Source organism: Pempheris klunzingeri, chromosome 17 (assembly GCF_042242105.1).
Source record: "Pempheris klunzingeri isolate RE-2024b chromosome 17, fPemKlu1.hap1, whole genome shotgun sequence".
Taxonomy (NCBI): domain Eukaryota; kingdom Metazoa; phylum Chordata; class Actinopteri; order Acropomatiformes; family Pempheridae; genus Pempheris; species Pempheris klunzingeri.
Window position 1 is genome coordinate 15,543,144 of NC_092028.1, and position 19,680 is coordinate 15,562,823.

The following is a 19,680-nucleotide window of genomic DNA, read 5'->3' on the forward strand; positions in this document are numbered from 1 at the left end:
CTTCTACTTTTGTTTCCCATGTGGCATTTTTCTGTGCACAGGCTGTGTGAATGAGCCCCGGCTACAGAAGCAGGCTCTTGATGTGGAGCGTAATCACTGCAGTGGGGAAGGAGCCACAACTAGTCCGGAGGTACGATTTAGATATAGTTTGGCTCTTTTTCCCTCAATGCATGCTGGGATAGGCTCCAGCCCCCAGCATGGACAGAAAAACAAAAAAACAGGAGCTTCAGAAAATAGTAAATTGAGCCGACCCACTCAAACCCTCTGCCTACCAACCGCCTGAAATGATATCAGAACATAGAACATTTTTAGACTTTTATTTCACATTTCAATGCCCTTATAAGAAGATGTAGAGTCATTCAGACCTGCAGTGCAGTTTCAACAGTCTCTGTCATAGCAGTTTTGTGGATGGACATAATACTAACAGAAAGAACTTTGCTTATTGCAGGCAGATAGAGAGGTACTACTTGGTAATGTGGACTGAATTTTCCATATTATTCTCTGCAGATACTAGTGATTAAAGAGCATTATGTTCCTGATGTGTTAAAGATGTCAAATTTTTGCCAGGCTTTCAGTATTAGGAGGGCTTGTTGTAGCAACACGGGCTAAAAACACTCAAACATACTGTATAATAGGCCAAAATATAAGGAGAAACAAAATCCAACAAATGCATAGTAAATAAATAAATTCATGAAATCACATGCAAATGTGTAACAGGCAAAAACAAAACAAACAAAACAAAGATTCTAGAAACGGAGATAATTTAGGCTACAGTGGGATAGTGTGTTTGAAGTTAGTTTTAATGCCCAAGCCTTAGCCCTTTATCAAAGTCCCACCCTCTTAGGTTTTCACAGGGCATCGTCTATGAGAATAAAAGCTATTGCTTGATCCCAAAACACCCAGTAGCCAAAGCCTAGGCAGAGCAAACACATGCACTCACTTTTAAATTTGTATCACACAAGAAATTGAGACCCATTCTACTTAAATGCTATTGTGCTCCCTTTTCTCTTCTGTCATCACTGAACACCGACATGATTTCTGTCTGGGAAACAACCCAGGGAGTAACATTCATCCATCGATCAAAGAGTCGAATCCACCCAAAATGTACAGTAGAAACTCAGTGGTATGATTGTGCATTCCCTTTCCGTGAAGGGATAAGGGCTTCTGGGAATGGTCTAAGGAGACAAATGTGGATCCAGGCACAAACAGGGCTGAGGAGGAAGAGGAGGAGATGGGAAGGTGCTACACACCCACAGCGTTCCCATTCGCTTGTGTCGGAGGCTGCCGGGGGAGCGGGCTGCGTGGGGATCCAGCACCAGGAGGAGGAGGATGGGGGGTGCGAGGAGCCTCTGCTGAGTTGCCCCTCACACTGGTGTGTTCCCATCCTCCCTGGGAGTGAAAAAAAACAAATGACTGTCAATACGTGAAAATGACTGTTAAAAATTGCACACCTGCCAGCACGCACGGCTTTCAAACAGAGATCCTCCCATAGCACTCTGCCATCTTTCTTGCATGCTTCTTAACTTGTGCACCAGAGGGACCAAACAGGGCCACAGTATATGGGAAGCATGTTCTAAGCTTTGAGTTCAACTGTTATTTGTAAAAAATAAATCCACTCTACGAGCCACGCTGTCGAACTGGGTGACATGTTTCTTCATCATGATGAACATGCGCACTTTTCCATTTAGTTTGACTCCACAAACACTGTCCTGCTGCTGCAAATACTCAGTAGAGCACCAAACATGTATTAGTCCACCGCTGAAAATAGTCCTAAACAAATGCACAGTTTACTCCAGTTTGAGTAAAGTTAGCTAGAAACTACAATGCCCAGCTGTGTCAGAAAAATACTGAGCTTCTTTAAAAAAATAAATAAATAATGAAACCATACATTTGTGAGCAGTTTTTAAGGATTTACATCTTCGGTAGGAGAAAACTGAGTGCTGAAAGTACTGAGAGACAAACATATTGTTGGTTTTGGTATTTTCATGGGATCTGTTGACAATAACCAAAACAGGTTGGTATATATAAGTCTATATAATCATTTATAGACTTATAGATATAAGTATTCATTTTCTTTTTCCTTTCATTATCTCTACATGTGAACTGGAGGAGGTATTTTAATGATCATGGACGTACCCCTATCCCATAGTCCCAGGACTGGCCTTTGGGTTGCATGGGTCCCAGCCCCACCCTGTGGCAGACAGCTCCGGGAGTCTCAGCAGGGAACCCTGGTACCCTGTCTGCTATGATCCACACCTGGAGAGAAAATAGGGAACTATCACATATAGTCGGATCCCAGTGTAATTCCTGGTGAAGCTCGTCTTCGGCGGGTAAATACAGCGTTCACACTAATACAATGGTGGCTGTAGTAATTCTGACCTGGTCCAGCGGTCCAACAGAAACCTTGGTGACGTTGTTAGAGATGAGCTCCCAGGCAGAGCCTTGTGGGTAGCTGGGGGTTAGGCCCTGCCTGTACCACAAGTTACCTACATGAAGACGAAAATGATTTATTTGATTGGAATTAATCATCGCCAGTTTTCTCGGAGTCTTTTGTTCTAATGAAGTAAAAAGAAGTTCACTGCTACTCACCGTTTTCATCCACAGCAAAGACAGAGGTCCGTCCAACAGACAGCTGCCTGAGCGTCTGCTTCGGGGGAGACGGGATGTGGTACCAGCATTCTCCTGTAGAGGGACAGGAGCGCAGGAAGTCTGGCTCTATTTATCCATTACTGCCTAGCAAATGTACACTAACAATAAAACCTTCATTAGCTTCTAAAGAGTGTTTGGTTGGTGCATTACAGATTTCTATTTGAACATTAAGATCTTAAGTGTCTTATATGAGACACTAAGATTATTATTAGTTTCACATCCTCAGCTGACCTGCAGGGTTTTGTGGGGAGACGGATCCTCTGTAGAACACGGCTCCGTCCTTGGCGATGGCCCACACTTGATTGGCTCCGCCGATGGAGATAGACTTGAAGGGCTGATCTGTGCCCACATGCAGCCAGGAGCTGCCCTGTGAGATCAAACACTCCGGAGTTAGAGAGAAGTCTTGAGTGCAAAATGACACTTCTGAAGGAATTACAGAGAATATTCAGCAGAACTAAAACTCTATTGGTTAACATCTAAAAGAAACTGTAAATGTCAGAATTTGGTTCTCACGGCAGGGTTTTGGGGGCTGACTCCCAGACGGCACAGGACATCTCCCTTGTCACTGAGGGCCCAGACAGGGACCTGCTCCATCCTGCTCTGGGCCAGGCATGGCATCAGAGAGATGTCACTCAGAGGGATGGGTGGGACCTGTTGCCACGGGCCTCTCAATGTGATCTTACACCTCCTGCACGCAGAGTATGTGATTATCTTAATGCCGAAGAGACTGCAAACTATAAAAACTAAAATGTGTGTTTGGTTACCTAGTCCATCTTCTGCGCCTGACAAAGTCCTTCATGGTTTTGTGGCCATGAAATGTCCTGAAGGAGAGAGATAAGGCAGACAAATGGAATACCTCTCTTACTATGCTGATTTTTCCTTAGAGACATCACACTGAGAAGTAATGGTAACGTACACAGGGAAGTCTGCAGCGTACTGCCAGCCTTCTTTGTCTGTTCCCCCGGGGACGTTGTAGTCCACAGCCCACTCCGACACCTGGAACACACAGTTTGGTGGTGGAGAATTAGCTGGTGATGAAAGAAGACGTTTAAAATGTGTGTTCAGGAGGAATTCTGAATGGATTCCACCTACCCAGGACCACTGAGGGGAGGGTGGGGGTGTGTTGCCTTTGGTGCACTCCTTCAGCCCACTCTCATCACTCCACATGGGGCGGTCTGTGGGAAGCCCCCTGGAGCCAAAAAAAGAATAGTTTACGTTTTTAGGGGTAATCAAAGACAGCCGTCAGCCCTAACCACATCGGCCAAGACGTTATCAAACTTTGTAAAAGACGAAACGCTCCTACTTGTCAGTATATCCCGTCATGGGGTTCCATCTTTGATTCTCGTACACTTGAACGCTCCTGACATCAGTCTGCTGGTGCATCTGAACTGCATCTCCTGCAGTGAACACAAACGTGGACGCAAATGTAATGCTAGAAAATACACGGTTGGACATTTGTGTGAATGCAAGTCTCTACGACTGCAACAGATGTCTCAGCGGAGTCTTGAACCATGCTGAGCAACTGCACACAACACTAGTAGCTGTTAGCGAGAAGATGCATTGATTTGTTGAAGTGTTTGCGAGTTAATCACCGACATTGACATAAAGTTAGCATTCACTCCTAAGCGGCTCTATATCTTTTCTCTGGATTATTTTCATTATAGACCATTTATGCATTATAGAATAAGCATTTTATATATAAAACAAGGTAGATTCCCATCTGAAATGACCAGAGTCTAAAAGGATATCTTAAAATTGCTCGTCTTTCAAGAAAATCTGAGCTTGAAGTTGTACTAGCAAATATTTTATTTTGATGGAATGAAATCATTTCAAGAGTACTAATAAATACATGACCAAACTGATAAAGGTAGGTTTGTACGTGTCGATAAAAAGGAGATGAGCCTAGATGTGTAGATGAAATCTGGAAGCATTATGATTAGGTGTCTACAGGGGCATGTTTACCCGGGGAGGGCTGCTGCCCAAAGCGCCCGCTGTAGACCCAGGCGGTGCCGTCCCACCCGATGCCCCACACCAGCCCCAGACTGTTAGACTCTACACAGCGCAGGTGACCCGGGACCTGCCGCCAGAACCTGCAGCACCATACAGCGGAAGCACCCAGCGTTAGCCACGTTATCGTTATCACACGCAGTCGGACACAGACAGAGACTCTGGCAGCAGCACTGTCACCATGCAGAGCAGCATGTTAGCATGTTAGTAACATGTTAACTGACACATAGCAGAAATATAGACAATGTAGACACAAAAAAGGCTGATGGGAAACCAGGTCAAGGCTATTAGAAAAAGAGAATGACAGCTAATAAAGCAGGCAGAGTCTACTAGTTGGTATCAGTCTCACATGAGGTCACAGGCCAGAGTGTGTGCAGTTGCCTCCAGGGAGAAGGACGGCTCATGGACCATGATGTCCCCCTTTGAGGTTGTGGACCACAGGGCCTGTCTGGACGGGGGACCTGTGATCCCTCGACACTCACAGCAACAGTCAGACAGCAGGCACAACTAAACACACAGGACAGACCCGCAAACAACAGGGAACGTGATCAGCAACGGCCTTTAACTAGTAAAGGTACTAGTGAAGTAGAAGATGAGAAGCCTTTTTCACTTTAGTTACCCAGTCATTCATGTCCTTTTCAGTTTGTGCGGCCAGTACCAGAGGCCACCTCTGCTTGGTCCGTTGGGCTGTGTACACAGCAAACGCATGGTGGCAGTCCCTGAGCACTGGAACCAGCGCCGTCACTTCACTTATAAACACGTGAAGGTACTGAGACAAGAAAATGAGAATGAAGACAGAGAACGACAGCGCTGTCATAGTTATGTCACGTGTCCGTCACCTCCTACGAGAATCTAATCGAGCACAATTAAGCATAAAAACCGACCTTTTTCTCATCGTACTGTGTGTAGTAGACGAAGAAGATGCTGTCCTTCCTGCCATCAGGCTTGGTGGACTGCTCAAGAGCGACACCCACATCCACCCAGCGCTGAGGCTTCCAGTCTCTCCACCAGCGCAACGTGCCTTTACGCACCCACACCGACTGGCGGGGGAAGAGGGAGCGTGTGACCACATGTAGACACTTAATAAGATACACGGATATAACGTCAAGAGACGAGCGTCAAATGCGAGCAAAAGCAGCCTTACGTTGCTTCTCTCCAGCGGTTTCTTGCTGATCTCCTCTCGGTGTTCCTGCTGCTGCTCGCTCCAGGCTGCTGACTGGACTGGGGTCAGTGACAGGGAGCTGGTGAGAGGACCTGACAGACAGACCACCATAGAGATGACACGTGCAGTATATCTCTATACATGTAAAAACCTAAACACACCACACAGACAAACAGTGTACAACATTCAAACAACACAGATATACAGAAATAAACTGACGTTCCACTGACTGTAAACAAGAAAGACGCTGTTTTCACATTTGTGAATGTTAATTGAGTAAATAAATGAATCTCACTGAACACTAGTCGTCCAAATACCTGTGGAACTAAGCCAGCTGATCTGTGAGTTCGCGTCAACATCGCAGCCTCCACCAGAGATCCAGGCCCACACCGGCCCGTCCTCTTCTCCGACACCCTGAGAGGTGTCCAGAGACCCCAGGGCATACGTGGCAGCAGCGTTGCTGTCGCCCGACGCCGCCAACAGCGCACTCCGAGCTGCTTCTGCTCCCTCCAGATCCACGTTCATCCAGGGGACGCCATGTCCTGCGGCCTCGGGGCTCAGGAGAATCGGGGCCGGGGGCTGCTCCTCTGTCTCTTCCGGCAGCACCTCCGCGGTGGACGGTTGGGGTGTGGGAGTTTTGTCGCGGTCTGAGACCAGGCTGTTAATGAAGCTGTCGCTGGCGGGGATGAATGGTTTAGGGGCATCCTGTTTGGAGACTAAAGGAGAGTCCTCAGTTCTCAAGGGAGGTGTAGGCGAGTCGGCACCCCCTAAAGGGACCACAGAGGAGGCTGCTGCCTCCAGGATGGGGGCATCTGTGGTGCTGCTTTGTGGGTCAGCAGGACCCAACTCTGAGTCTGAGTCGGTGCAGCTCAGAACGGAGCCTTGTGAGGCCTCAGTCAGCTGCCCACTAAACTCAGTCCTATTAAACAACAGACACGTGGACAGAAAAGGAAAATAAGGGACATAAGCAGAGCAGTTTTATTACATGATTCAAGAGGATTCAACTCGATTGCTCAAACAGACCTGGCTGGAATAACCTCTTTGCAGTTGCCCCATTGGGCAGAAACAGGAATCCAGCCGTTCCCGCTTGGTTCAGACGGGGTCACACCCATTCTGAAATACAGGCCGCGGTCCTCACCCACCGCCCACACCTGACAGGGAAAGAGAGAAGGAAACAATGCCGAACAACAAAGGAGAAACCTTTGCAACGATCCCATTCTCACACCCACAAACCCGTTGGAACACGTCAGAATTATTCATTGAGCCATTAAATAGATTCAAACGCAATAAACTTCAGAAGGAAATTCAGTAACAACATAGAAATAACGGCTTAAATGTGAAAGAACTCTAATAAATGTCAAACGCAATAAACTTAAACCTTAATACAGTCTTCAAAGATGTATGAGAGGCACTACGAGGACACAACTGTTACTTTATAAGGTCATATACTGTAACACTGGCGCCTGCCACCTCACGCAAGCCATATCCATAATTGCAACCTTGAAATATGAAATATGGGATATGATGACGACGGCTTGGCCAGCTTCTAATTAGGGAGTCTCCCATATGTCAGGCCAGTAGGGATATAGTCTGGGGATATATAAGGCTGGGCCTGAGGTGTTACTGCTGGGACATTGGCTGGAACGGCTGGCTGTACTCGTGTTACAGGACAGCCGCGGGGCAGGACTAGAGGCTAGAGGTAGCAGGGCGAGGGGGAGGGGGGTGGGAGACAGGGGGAGAGGAGGTGTGAGATGTGGGTTTGCAGTGCTAGCAAAGTCCTCAGCAGTGAGAGACAGAGCGAAGCCGCTCTGCCCCGACCCCAGCCCCGATCTGGCTCGTCCTGAAACCAGATCCAGAGGGTAAAGTGAATCGGTCAGAGGGGAGGCGGCTAGAGTGCACAGGCTGTCTGGGAACAGGCTGCAGTACAGTAAGGTTTATAGGAACCAAAACGGCTGGAAAATATATTCTTAATAAAAATATTTCAGTGACAAAAAAAAATCTAGTCAATCTTGAAATGTTGTTTTTGGTGTCTAGTGCATTTAAAAGCTACGGTATCATAAAATGTAAGACTTGTACTTGTTTTTCTCAAAAAGGTCATAGTAATTGTTACATAAACACAATTACATAATGTGGTCGCTATTGTTGTTGAATTGGGGAAAAGGGGAAAATCAATAAAGCGTGATTGAGCCTCGGCTCTCATCAGAAAGATGCGCTGGTGACAACAGCAGGAGAAATCTTTTAACCTGGTCATTGAGTCCGACGTCCACCATCATCATCTCCCCTCCGATGCTGATCCAGCCGGAGCCACAGGGGTTGTGGGAGTTCACGCCACGCCGGAACCACACCTTGAAATAACGGAAACGTAGCGTCACACAGGCGTTACCATCACAGTGCACAGCGGCTACTCAGAGTTTCACACATGTGAGGAGTATTGATTCACCTTATAGTCTTTAGTGACCACCCAGACTACGCTAACTCCAACAGACACATGAAGTGCTTCAACCTCCTTCCCTGGCGACTCCACCTCGATCCACGATGTACCTGATGGAGGAGGAAAGACCTCATCTCAGCGAGCTGTCGTCGTTACTGTGGTAGTTTAAGTACTGCTCTACAAAGCCAAAACTAGCTTTAATGGCAACTTATGTTCAAATGACATTCGACATTTAAAGAATGTAAACATCCAAGTGCTGCTGATAATCTTTGGAGGTCAGTGTGGGTCTGGTTAATACAAGCACTAGCTTTCAAGAAGAAGAGATGCTGAGGTGATTCCCCGACAATATTCCCCAAAAAATGATCACAAAGGAAGGCTAAAGAAAAGAAAAAAGGGCAGAGATGAGAGATGAATTTAAATGTGAGTGAACGCTGACCAGTCGGGCTGTCCAGGCTGAGGCCGCTACGGACCAGCAGGTTCCCATCCCAGAGCAAAGCCCACAGCAGGTCTCCGGGGCCCACCGATAACTGGGCCACCTCTTTGGGCACCTCTACTTCCTCCCAGCTGGAGCCCTCTGGGACCCGAGGGTGGATGCCCTCCCTGAACCACACCTGCAGGGTGAAGATGAAGTCATCAGATCTGACTGGTAAAACGTGCTCATTGGCTTTCACTGATACACACGATGCATCGTGTATGTGTGAGCTAAAGAGCATTTCACTGTATCTGCATTCTGAAAAACATCATGAGGAAGTTACATTTGAGCCGTGGAAAGTATATGAGGTCCTGCTGCCCTCTTGTGGCCGAAAATTAACTTACACCACTAAAGGAGCCTGTTGCTGCAGAGTCTGATGTGATCTACATTTGCAGCATGTGATCTTAGATATTTGTGTAAAAGAGCGTGTTTGATGAAGACACGTTAGGCTGTATAAATTAAGGAGTAGCGGAGCTGGAAAATACACACAATTTGGAACAAGAGCAGGGTGTATTCAGCGTTGTATCACCTTTCAGGAACTTTCATGATCATAACTTTTGTTTTTATGATTGTTTTATTAATAAGCCCCAAGGTTGCAAATTCTCAAAACCACAGTGGAGCATGTCATCCTTCACTGAAAAACAAAAATAGGGAGAAAGCAAGGTGTACTTCACAAAAACATTAGTCATGTGACTGCTGGTGCAGTAGACTGACCTGTCCTTGTTGGGTGACGCCCCATAAATAGGGATACCTTCCAGACTGGTCGCTCATCTCCCAGCCGCCACAGCTGATGTCACAGAGCGGCAGAGGGGCCTTCCTGGAACTGTCCAGGGGGATCTGCAGAGAGACAGCGACTTTACTCGAATCTTCAGCCTCGCCTGTGCTCAGCTTCTCGACACTGGTAGTCACTGACAGAATCTTATTGTCCAGTGTAAGTAGAGAGTGTCCAAACCTTCGCCCAGGTGCCTTGTGCTACATATCTCCTGTAGCGGATCCACCGCCTGCGACGAACACAAGAGTTCCACTTCTTGTCCGGGGAGAAGTTGGCCGGGAAATCGACAGCATACTCCCAGCCCTAAAACAAGACACAAACAGAGCCTCGCTAGAGTTGACAGAGTCTGATAAGACATTTTATATTACATTAATGGCGAGCAAGAAAAAAAAAAAGCACAAAAATGGATTCTTACCCCAGTCTGGCTGGGTTCTCCTCCACAGCTCTGATCCACATACCAGTCCCCCTCCCACTCCCAGCTACGGGAGGGCAGCTCAAAGCTGTGGAGCGGCTGAGGATTCATCCCGGTCACGTCACTCCATGGCCAGCGGTCGGTGGGCAGCAGCGTGTCGGTGAAGCTGTCCACCGGGTTCCACCTCTGAAAACACACACATGAAGAACAACAGCACTGTAGCATTAACAACATACGGCGTCCACATCGTAGGTGAAATGACACACAGCTACGGCCGACCTGGTTTTCATAGGTCTCCTCCCGGTAGCGAATGGGGGCCTCACTGGGCATCATGTTGAGGTAAACATGGTGGTCGCAGCCGATGCCCCAGCAGCGCCCCTTCCCCGCAGTGACACGCTTCAGCTCCAGCAGCATGTCGTCCGCGCGCTCCCAGCGCTGGCCAGCCGTGGAGAGACTGTACACCCTGCCGTACACATCCACGGCCCACAACAGCGTGATGGGCATGATGGGACCCTGAACAGACACAGGAAGACATCTTTCCAAGCTGTCTGGGATTTGCTTTATGACTTTATGACGATATCCTGAAGAGGTACGGCCATGAGCAAAGGCTCCCTTTGCATTTAAATTGATCTGTGAAGAGTGACAGTTATTTTCCCACACTGGTAGTGTGTGTTATAATCACTTTGACCTGCAGGCTTTGCTTATATTGAATTTTATATCCCATAATATATTCTATGTCTATTATATTTCTAGATTAATATAGACAAACAGTAAGTGTCACTGCTTAATTATATTATACATTCATTTGGTGTACACTGTTATAATACAAGGCATCATATTACTCTTACATATACTACACTTTGTTGCTACTAATCACACAAATTATGTCACTTTTGCCTTGTAATTTTGAGTTCCATTGCTCTTGTACAGTTTCTATTGTTATCTCCTCGTGCTGCTGCAACACCTGAACTTCCTCTCTAGGAGATCAATGAAAGCTTATATTATCTCATCTTAATAAAAAAAAAGAGGATTGTAGCCATAAAAAGAACGAGATGATATGCTATGAGATGCCTTTATTGCCTTTTATTTATTTTATCCTTTTTTTTTTTCACTATTTATACTTTAATTGTTAGGCATTCATTGCAGAAAGCAATTAAAGAATTTCATTGTACATGGAAACATGTTTCCCTACTGTACATATGACAATAAACACTTTGAATCTTGAACATGCCCAAAATCCAGTGTTTAAAATGAGAATTAATTTCATTTGGGCCTATTCTGACTTCACTCACACAGAATCGACTTGAATCTTAAACCCTGACTTTTAAAACTTTTCTTCAAATTCTTTTCTTTTCCTAGACATTTTTTTTTCTTCTTACCTTCTCCCCCCAAATCATGACTTCAACTTAACAGCTCTTATCATGTGACCACTAAAACGCAACATTGGGGTTTTAATTTGAAATGTCTGACCGGAAGTCTTGTCTTTATTCTGACTATCTAACTTGACACTTGCTTTATCGACTGACACTAATCCGCCACAGTATTGACTGCTCATTCAAACAGGCCTTCGCTTCAAACAGACGCACAGTTATGCTACACACAACAAACCAGCCGCTTGGACGGAAACAGCTGCCATAACGTTAAAGAAAAAGTACAGCAGCTGGTGTAACGTTAAACTTAACCTGTCACGTCACATAGTTTTTGTGAAACTGCATTTTTTTCAGAGTAAAACGAACGCACTTGTGCCCACATTGCACTGGGCTGAATCCAGGAGGAAGAGCAGGGTGGGTGCAGACAGCAGCCTACCTGAATGTTGGTATCCGATCCGCGGTTGTCAAGGGAAAATCAACAGACGGGTCATGACGTCCAGCGCTGCAGCCGATACCTGCCGTCCCCGAGGAGCATGCTGGGACACATTCAAACCCCACGTTAGACTTAAAGCAGCGCAATAACACAGACAAGCTGATATGGAGTCGTGTGCCGCAAAGTCGGCTATAAGCTGTTTACATGTCCAAGGGGGGGCAGGCTGCAGGCAGCGGGCTGCTCACACCCTCACACACACACTCACACACACACCCTGCGGACACTCACATGTGAGGCTCCGTCACGAGCGGCGCCCCTGCAGAGGAAAAGTAAAGTCATCCACGCTCATTCCGCCGCTGGTATTTAATTCACACACTGTGGACCAGAGGAATGCACCGTCCAACTCCGAGCCCACAACAGGAAATGGAGGAAGTGTCGCTCTGATTGGCTGAAACGCTGCAGGAGTGTGTGATCCCTCCCTCCTATTGGTGGAGCTCTGCAGCCCCTGGTAGGTTTTTTTTTCCGACCGTCGCAGCTGATTGATGCGCATATTTCAATAATTTATTCAGCGCCAAATGAATTATTGAAGCGCAAAGGTTGGTTTTACGTGTTTGGATACAGTATATTTAATGCAGAGCAGCTCTAAGCGGCCTGGACCTGCACCAAACACCAAGGACAGACATCCTGACGGCTGAGGAAATACCTGAGAAACTTCCCTAAAACAGCACTGATGTCTGGTGAAGTTCATGTCAGGGTTCATGTCTGTCAGGGTGAACAATGCAGCTCCCTCTTTCATTCAGGAGGTTCAGGTTCAGCGCCTCGGACAGACCGGGGACACATTTCAGTCCACTTTACCATAAGTGACTGGGTGTGGACCAGGTGAGGCCTAACATGCCTGCATCGGATTATATTTCCTTTTATCTTCTTTGTGACACTTCAGATAATCTGACCTCTTTGGGGCTAAAGCAGCCGTTTATTTAGATGAAGCCACCTGAGAAGTCAAGACAACGTTTGTCTCTTTTGGTTAAAAGTGCTAACAATTATTAAATATATTGAAACTTGACAAGAGACACTGCTGTGTGTGTGTGTGTGTGTGTGTGTGTGTGTGTGTGTGTGAGAGAGGTCTCACACAGTAAAGGCTCGGAAGCTTTAACAGCTTTCACCTTTAACAACGAACCGTAAAGGTACTTTATAATCAAATGATTTAAGATCAAATACGAATCTAAAATATGAGCATATGTCACAGGGTCACAACTATCTCTTGGTATAATCACACAAAATCTATTCATTTACAGTTTATTCATGATTTAGAGGACCTCCAGAGTCCAGAGTGTAAATATGTTGAGCCTTCACTTCTTCTTCTGTGGTTCCTGCAATAAATCCCCTTCGCTCCCTTCCCCTTTTGTCTTTGTGTACAGTTTTTTTCTTGTACGTTTGCCAGAGTTAACAGATTTCTATGAAGAGATCCCGGTGTGACGGCGTCTTTGCCATCAAACCAACACAACGCACACAAACCTACCAGTCACATATAGCTATCACATACATGTAGAGTAGCAGGGACTATGATATTTCTCTCTAAAATATTGCAGGGCAGAAGTGGAAAGTAACTCATAGATGGAGAGTAAAAATACCTGGTTACTTTCCACCATTGTCCATCTTGAAACTTTATCGCAGCCTAACATGATATTTCCCCATCAGTTAAGCCTCCATTTCTGCCAGACGGCTGCACATACTGGAGATAAACTCACAGGAATCTGAGCTTCTGCTGGAATAAAACACACAAGAGGAAAAATGAGCCCCTTAAAATGAGCCAACAAAATCACTCATAAATTAGAGAAACTCTAGGCTATAATATGTTTTCAGGAGCTTGTCATTTTCCATTTTTTCAAATAGCGTTTTTTTATTTTTTTATTTCCAATCAAACCTTTAATCCCACATCTACTTATGTCCTGGGCCTCCTGCAGAAACATCACAGTATATTATATGTGTCTCCTTTAACATTTCTGGTGCAGATTTTGACTGTTAACAGGGGGAAAAAACAAATCATATTTTCTTTGTAATTTATTTATTTTTTTGATTCTCTCACTGTTACCCTCCCCAAAACCTGCAGCCTCATCATCTGATTAAATGTGCGGATGTGAACCCAATATTATGCAACATTAAAGGTAGCCCACTCACAACCAGGACAGTAATTATGTAAGACACACAGTCAGCAGACACATGGGCTCTAACCAAACCAAAGGCTGCTAACCAATAACACTGCCTGACATTTGTGATGGATATTAAAACCAGACGGTGATGGGAGGTAATCGTGTGTGTGTGTGTGTGTGTCTGTCTGCAGTGGCCTGCATGCAGCAGCTGCACTGACGCCTTTTATTTTTCACGGACTGTCTCTTTAAGAAGCCCTTCAGTGCGCAGAGGCGCTACAGCAGCTCATCACATGATTCCTCTCTTGTGACAATCCAGACAGAAAGGAAAAGCCTTTCTGAGTTCCAGCTGAGTTACAGGACGCTGCGATGACAGATCGCTGTTGTTTTGGTGCCAAAGGACCAAGTGCGAGGAGGGAAATGGAGTTAAGTTAACCATTACCAGACTGACTCGGCCCATTCCTGCCCGTGAAGTGGACGCTTTGGTAAACATTTGGGGTTGTTGCGCCGACGGGGACAAAGTTGGCGCATGGAGAGGGACGAAGTTTCATTTTTGCGCAGCGTCTTTTCTTTGTTTTCTTTGTTTTTGTCGCCACCGCTCGTCAGCCAGCTTCGCACGGCAGCAGAATCCAAGTAGCCGGAGTTGAGTTTTTTTTTTTGGCCTTTTTCTGTTCTGTCGCCGGAGAGTGAAGTTGAGGGCAGCGGTCGAGACAACTTGAGGACGCGTCACGTCGGCGGAGATGGTGGACAGCAAACCTCTTCTCCGGGACAGACCTCCCGCCTACAACGCCGTCCCCGGGGCTTATGAGTACGGGCCGCCGCCGCAGCCCGGCTATGGGGCCATCCCCTCGCCGGCCCCGCCGCCATACCCGTACCCCGACGGCCAAGGCGAGTAGCCCCGTTTGTCTCTCACTGGCACGTTTAGCACTAAAGTACCCAGAAGGCGAGAGCGCTCACTTCCGCACACTTCCGCCTTCGTTTAAAGGAGATTGAATGGGTCTGTTTGCTTTGGGTTTGAGTGGGAGGGCGTCATGAAGTCAGAGGAGGAAGGTTTTGAGGCAAAGTGTGTGAGACTTTAAGTTACAAACACCTGGAAAGAGTAAATTAAGGCGTTTATCGGGCGCTCCAGTTGTGCGCATGCGCAGCGCGACCACAGCCATGTCTTATTTATACTGGCCAGATTTTGCGTAAATTAGAAAGCATTATGGCAGCGTAGCAGCACGAGAGCCATAAAGTTTACAGCCACATGACTGTCAGCAAATCATCTGGAAGCAGGAAGCAGCAGATTGTGAAATAAATGTTTTTTTCAGCAGCATTTAGAGCTCTGCAGTTGAGCTGCAGTAACCTCTGGTGTGTTAAAACTAAAGGAGGCATTCATGACAAGGAAGTTATGAAGTCTTGGAATTTCCTTTCATTTCTTGTTAACTCTGAGAATGCACCCGAGGTTGTGGTATCAGAGTTTACTCTGTGACACAGATGTCACTGCAAACAGTGGTTTAAAAAAAAAAAAATCAATATGACCTGAAAGTGAGATGACCCAGTGAGCTCACAACATGGTCACACTCCTATCAGGTCTGATTTTTGTCTGAAGCTTTTTCTTTGTCCAGACGGCGTTTATTAATAGCAACTTGATCACAAGATGTTGTAAAGGGCTCTGAACGTGTGTTTGCTATTGTACATTCATTACACGTAGAAATCGAGCTATCCCGAATAAAAGGAAACTGATCTCACACAAAGATTTCAGCTGTCTATAACATCAGATTTGCTTCTTCAAGCTTTTCACGCCAGTAGATCATTTTCAGCTCTCTTCATAATGGATTAAAGCTCTATTAAACTTCACTTAAACCGTCTTGGACAATTCGTTGTATCTGTGCTTAAAGAAGTCTGACTGTGTTGCTGTGCAGCCTCTGATTTAAAATGTTTGTCTACTTATTAGAACAAAATAGTTACTATTTACAGTGAATTTCGATAATAACCTGTACGTTGTCTTCTTCTGTTCACCGCAGGATACCCATCAGCCCAGATGGGCCCTGCTGTATCCCATCAGCCCTACACTGGGACTTACACCATCATACAGCCCTCTGTAGTGGTGGTGGGAGGCTGTCCTGCCTGCAGGTGAGGACACACACACACACATATTGGAGTTAATATGATTATCTGAAGTGCCCTACATGCACCAGAACACTAATAAAAATGCATGTGTAGAGTTTATAGACAAGGAGTAAATAATGGTGAGAATAGCTGACAGGGAAAGTGGACAGTGGTTCATACAGAGTGAAGACGGTGAAGCGGCAATAGCCACTAATGAAAAAGAGACTGACAGCGAGGTCTCTAGACGAACACGTGGTTAAAGAAGAGCGTCTTGTGCTCACTGTGACTAAGCTGGTTTCTGAGCGCAGTTCCTTTTTGAAGCTGAAATCATCAGTTTTCCCCATCTCTACGCGTGTTTTGCGCGTAACACGTCAGGCCTACGGCGTGACCTAACGCTTAGCAGACACGACTTTCAGTTTTCGGAGGAAGGTTTCACGTCCGTTTCACTGCGTTTGCCTCAACATCCTGTTCAGTCAGATGACCTCAACACGTGACGGGGCTGCTGAGGCCACACAGGACCCAAAGGTGGCTGCAGGACACCAAATGGAAATCAGATGTACTCCCATGCACTGGTCGAATAATGAAACGCACTGTGTATCTATTCAAAGGAACCTGCTGGAGTAGATTTTAATTTCAGAGTGGTGCAGCAGGATTGTTTTAGCGTCACGAGGTGCATGAACTGAAAGCTAACATGGTTATTTATGTTCCTGCTTGGTAACTTTCACGACTGGCAGTCTTTGAAACTTACTGGAAGGTGAAATTATAGAGTTACAAAAAGGGGAAACACTTTAGTCTTTAGCTGTTAGCTAAGGCTGCAGTGAAGGCCCGGATACGTTCTATGAATACAGAGTAAAAAATCCCAAATTAGAAATATATAGAAATAACTGCACAACAGCAGTGAGACACTTTCTTTTTTTTGTTTTGATTATCTGGCTGTTAATCTAATGTAAAACCGGTATGTCACATCTACAGTATGTAAAACATTCAGAGGCACTTAAAGAGTCTGGTGCAGTTTTAGTCAGCATTTCCATCATGGTCATGTTTCCTCGGGCAACAAAAGCCACATTTCCTGGCACCGGTGTACAAATAAGTTGTGCAAACAGAAATACTTTCGACATGGCACAGTCGCACATAGTTTGGTGTGGTGCCACGGCCGACCAACAGCCTCGCGTTAGGTGCAGGTACATCCACCCCTGCAGCAGACCCTGATACCATCAGTGGAAGTGAGGCCTGTTCATCAACATTATTTCGATTTAATCTGCAGCCCTGAAATCCACAACACTGTTGAGCAGCGTTAGCAGTTAAGTGCTTTCCAAAGTAGTTTTTCATTTAGCTTCTAGGGTGATAGACTGCGCTTGTTAATTCCTTCTCGGGACCTCCAGCAGATTTATGGGCCACACTGGTCGGCGCGGTGCAGTCATGACACCACGGTCAGCACTTTGTTTACCGTGACTTTGTTTACCCCCCCCCTTCCTTCACAACGAGCTGCTTCATTATCTCATTTCTGATTATGTTCTCGCGCGGCTATTTTATTTTTTCGACAGGTATTTCACACACAGGGTAAAAACTAGATTTCTACATTGCACTTCCTTTTTTATTCTTTTTGACCTATGTTGCAATAAGGCACCATAAACCACGTGCTCAGCAACCTTTTACAACCTGCACACAGAAAAAAACAGATTTTGTAAAATGTTAGATGTTCTTTTGACAGCTGAAACACTCCTACAAACGGAGACTTGGGCAGATTACAGTGGCAAATGCCTGTTTGTACTTTACTTTAGTACTGTTAAGATACTTGATTGTCTTTCTCTGGCTTCTACAGTGAGGCAACAAAAGAGCTTTATGAGGGAAGAGGAGAAATGGAAAAAGGGAAAACCTCACATTTGTAAAGAATTTGCAAATTGTACTTTTCCTCCTTTCAAACTAAGTAGCATCACCTCCGCGGTTGTTTACCGTGAAATGTCTGGACATAACTCCGATTGGAGCTGATAAAGAGAGACCGCAGATAAGCATTCACTGTGAATCAAAATAAACTACAGAGATGAAGGGTGCCTGGATGCAGACATGTAAAAATGTCCCCCACCCCTCCTGACACAGAAAGACTACAAACATGGCTGTCATTTTGTGTATCTTTTCCCTATTTCTTCTCTTTGTAGTTGTTTTTTTTCTTATGATTAAAATCCTGCATCAGTATTTCTGTTTGGTTTGTGATACTTAATAATGCTTTCGTGTGTGTGCGTGTGTGTGTTGCAGAGTTGGTGTCCTGGAGGATGACTTCACCTGCCTGGGGATCCTGTGTGCCATCTTCTTCTTCCCCCTGGGGCTCCTCTTCTGCTTCGCGCTGCGTCAGAGAAGGTGTCCCAACTGTGGCGCCACCTTCGGTTAGAGGGACCAAACGGCAGAGCACACACCTGCTTATTCTCCCACGCATAAACACACACACACGCACACACACACACACACACACACACACACACACACACACACACACACATAATCCAGCATTTTTGTGTCTTTTACTTTTTTTCTTAATACTGCACATTGCTGTTGCCATTACGTTATTTACAACAAAATGATCAATATGATATTACCTTGAGTTATGATGTGAGTTTTTATTAGGGGAATGTGTAGAAATCTATTTTCATCATCTGCTAGTTGAGGATATATTCTAGCACGTGTTGAGCGTCCAGCTGTTGTCAGTGCCTTCGCTACATGCTGAGTGATCATCGGAGATCCCACCAGTCATGATTTCTTCTGTAGACTTCGCTCAGTCATCCAAGGATCTGAGCAGATTCCTTTATGTTTCGTCAAGCCAGAATTAACTGAGGCAAGTGTAGTTTTTGTGCCAGAGTTTTTTTTTTTTTTCCTTTCCTTTTTGTCTTTGCTGGCATGCTGCATACATATTTTATAGTTAACATTGTGCTTGGTAACATCATACTCACCGCAGCATCCATGTAGATCACTGATGTGTTAGCTTTTTTTCTTTGAAATGTTTTGTTCTGGCTCAGTGTGTTACATGGAATAACACATACAAACATGTTTTAAAAAAGAAAAACACAAAAAGACGTGTAAAGATCCACGGACTGTCCCGGCTGAAATGGACTTGCCTCAGACAGACAGAAATCCTGCACATTATGTCTGTTTTTGTTGATATTATTTCTTGGGGCCATATTTGCACTGACCGTTTGTTTGATGATTATTCTGCTGGGTTGTGCTTTTCCAGGGCCAATGCAGACCTCAGGTACATACAATCTGAAAATGCCCTCGACTTTACAGCCTCAATCACTGTTTGACTTCGGACTTGTACCTACTTTTGTGGGGACTCTTGAGTCAAAGCGCAGACTCCTCCTTTAACGTGCGGAGTCCCACTTCAAGGAAGCATGCTGAGAGTAAGAGCTGAAGACATCTCTCAATAACATGTATAGTATCTGGATTTTTATCTCCACTCTGTGACACGTCACCCTGCCCCATTCCTCCCAACCAGACAATCAATTGAGAATGTCCGTGTCCCCGTGTCTGCAGTGTCTCCATGTCTACGTCTTCCATCACAGCAAGATGTTATAGATCTGTCCATGGCAGAAGAGAAAGATAAAACTGGGTGGGAGGGATTTAAAAAAAGAAAAAAAAATCTTCTTGCTTTAGAAAACACACTACGCACGCTCTTATGATTGAGGTTCTTACTTTTTATATATGAGTTACTGTAATTAAAAATGAATGCTACTTATGTTTTTGAT

General features: G+C 45.5%; 2 protein-coding genes across 2 annotated transcripts; one reads left to right on the forward strand and one right to left on the reverse strand.

Annotated features, from left to right (window-relative positions):
- Positions 1–302: 302 nt before the first annotated feature.
- tecpr1b (tectonin beta-propeller repeat containing 1b) lies at positions 303–12,062 on the reverse strand. The gene is made up of 26 exons (XM_070848011.1): positions 11,997–12,062; positions 11,712–11,811; positions 10,185–10,418; positions 9,909–10,091; positions 9,674–9,796; positions 9,436–9,558; positions 8,686–8,860; positions 8,259–8,359; positions 8,062–8,163; positions 6,842–6,969; positions 6,136–6,737; positions 5,801–5,910; positions 5,541–5,696; positions 5,276–5,425; positions 5,006–5,163; positions 4,612–4,739; positions 3,953–4,046; positions 3,742–3,838; positions 3,566–3,645; positions 3,414–3,470; positions 3,163–3,337; positions 2,881–3,016; positions 2,590–2,682; positions 2,380–2,486; positions 2,137–2,256; positions 303–1,389 (listed from the first exon to the last, which is right to left on the reverse strand). Exons 3-26 carry the CDS (start codon positions 10,407–10,409, stop codon positions 1,243–1,245), a joined length of 3,570 nt encoding a protein of 1,189 aa, XP_070704112.1. The 5' UTR covers positions 10,410–10,418; positions 11,712–11,811; positions 11,997–12,062; the 3' UTR covers positions 303–1,242.
- A 2,107-nt stretch (positions 12,063–14,169) lies between these two features.
- bri3 (brain protein I3) lies at positions 14,170–19,670 on the forward strand. The gene is made up of 3 exons (XM_070848438.1): positions 14,170–14,743; positions 15,862–15,970; positions 18,200–19,670. The coding sequence occupies exons 1-3, from the start codon at positions 14,596–14,598 to the stop codon at positions 18,330–18,332; spliced, it is 390 nt and encodes a 129-aa protein (XP_070704539.1). The 5' UTR covers positions 14,170–14,595; the 3' UTR covers positions 18,333–19,670.
- The last annotated feature ends 10 nt before the right edge of the window (positions 19,671–19,680 follow it).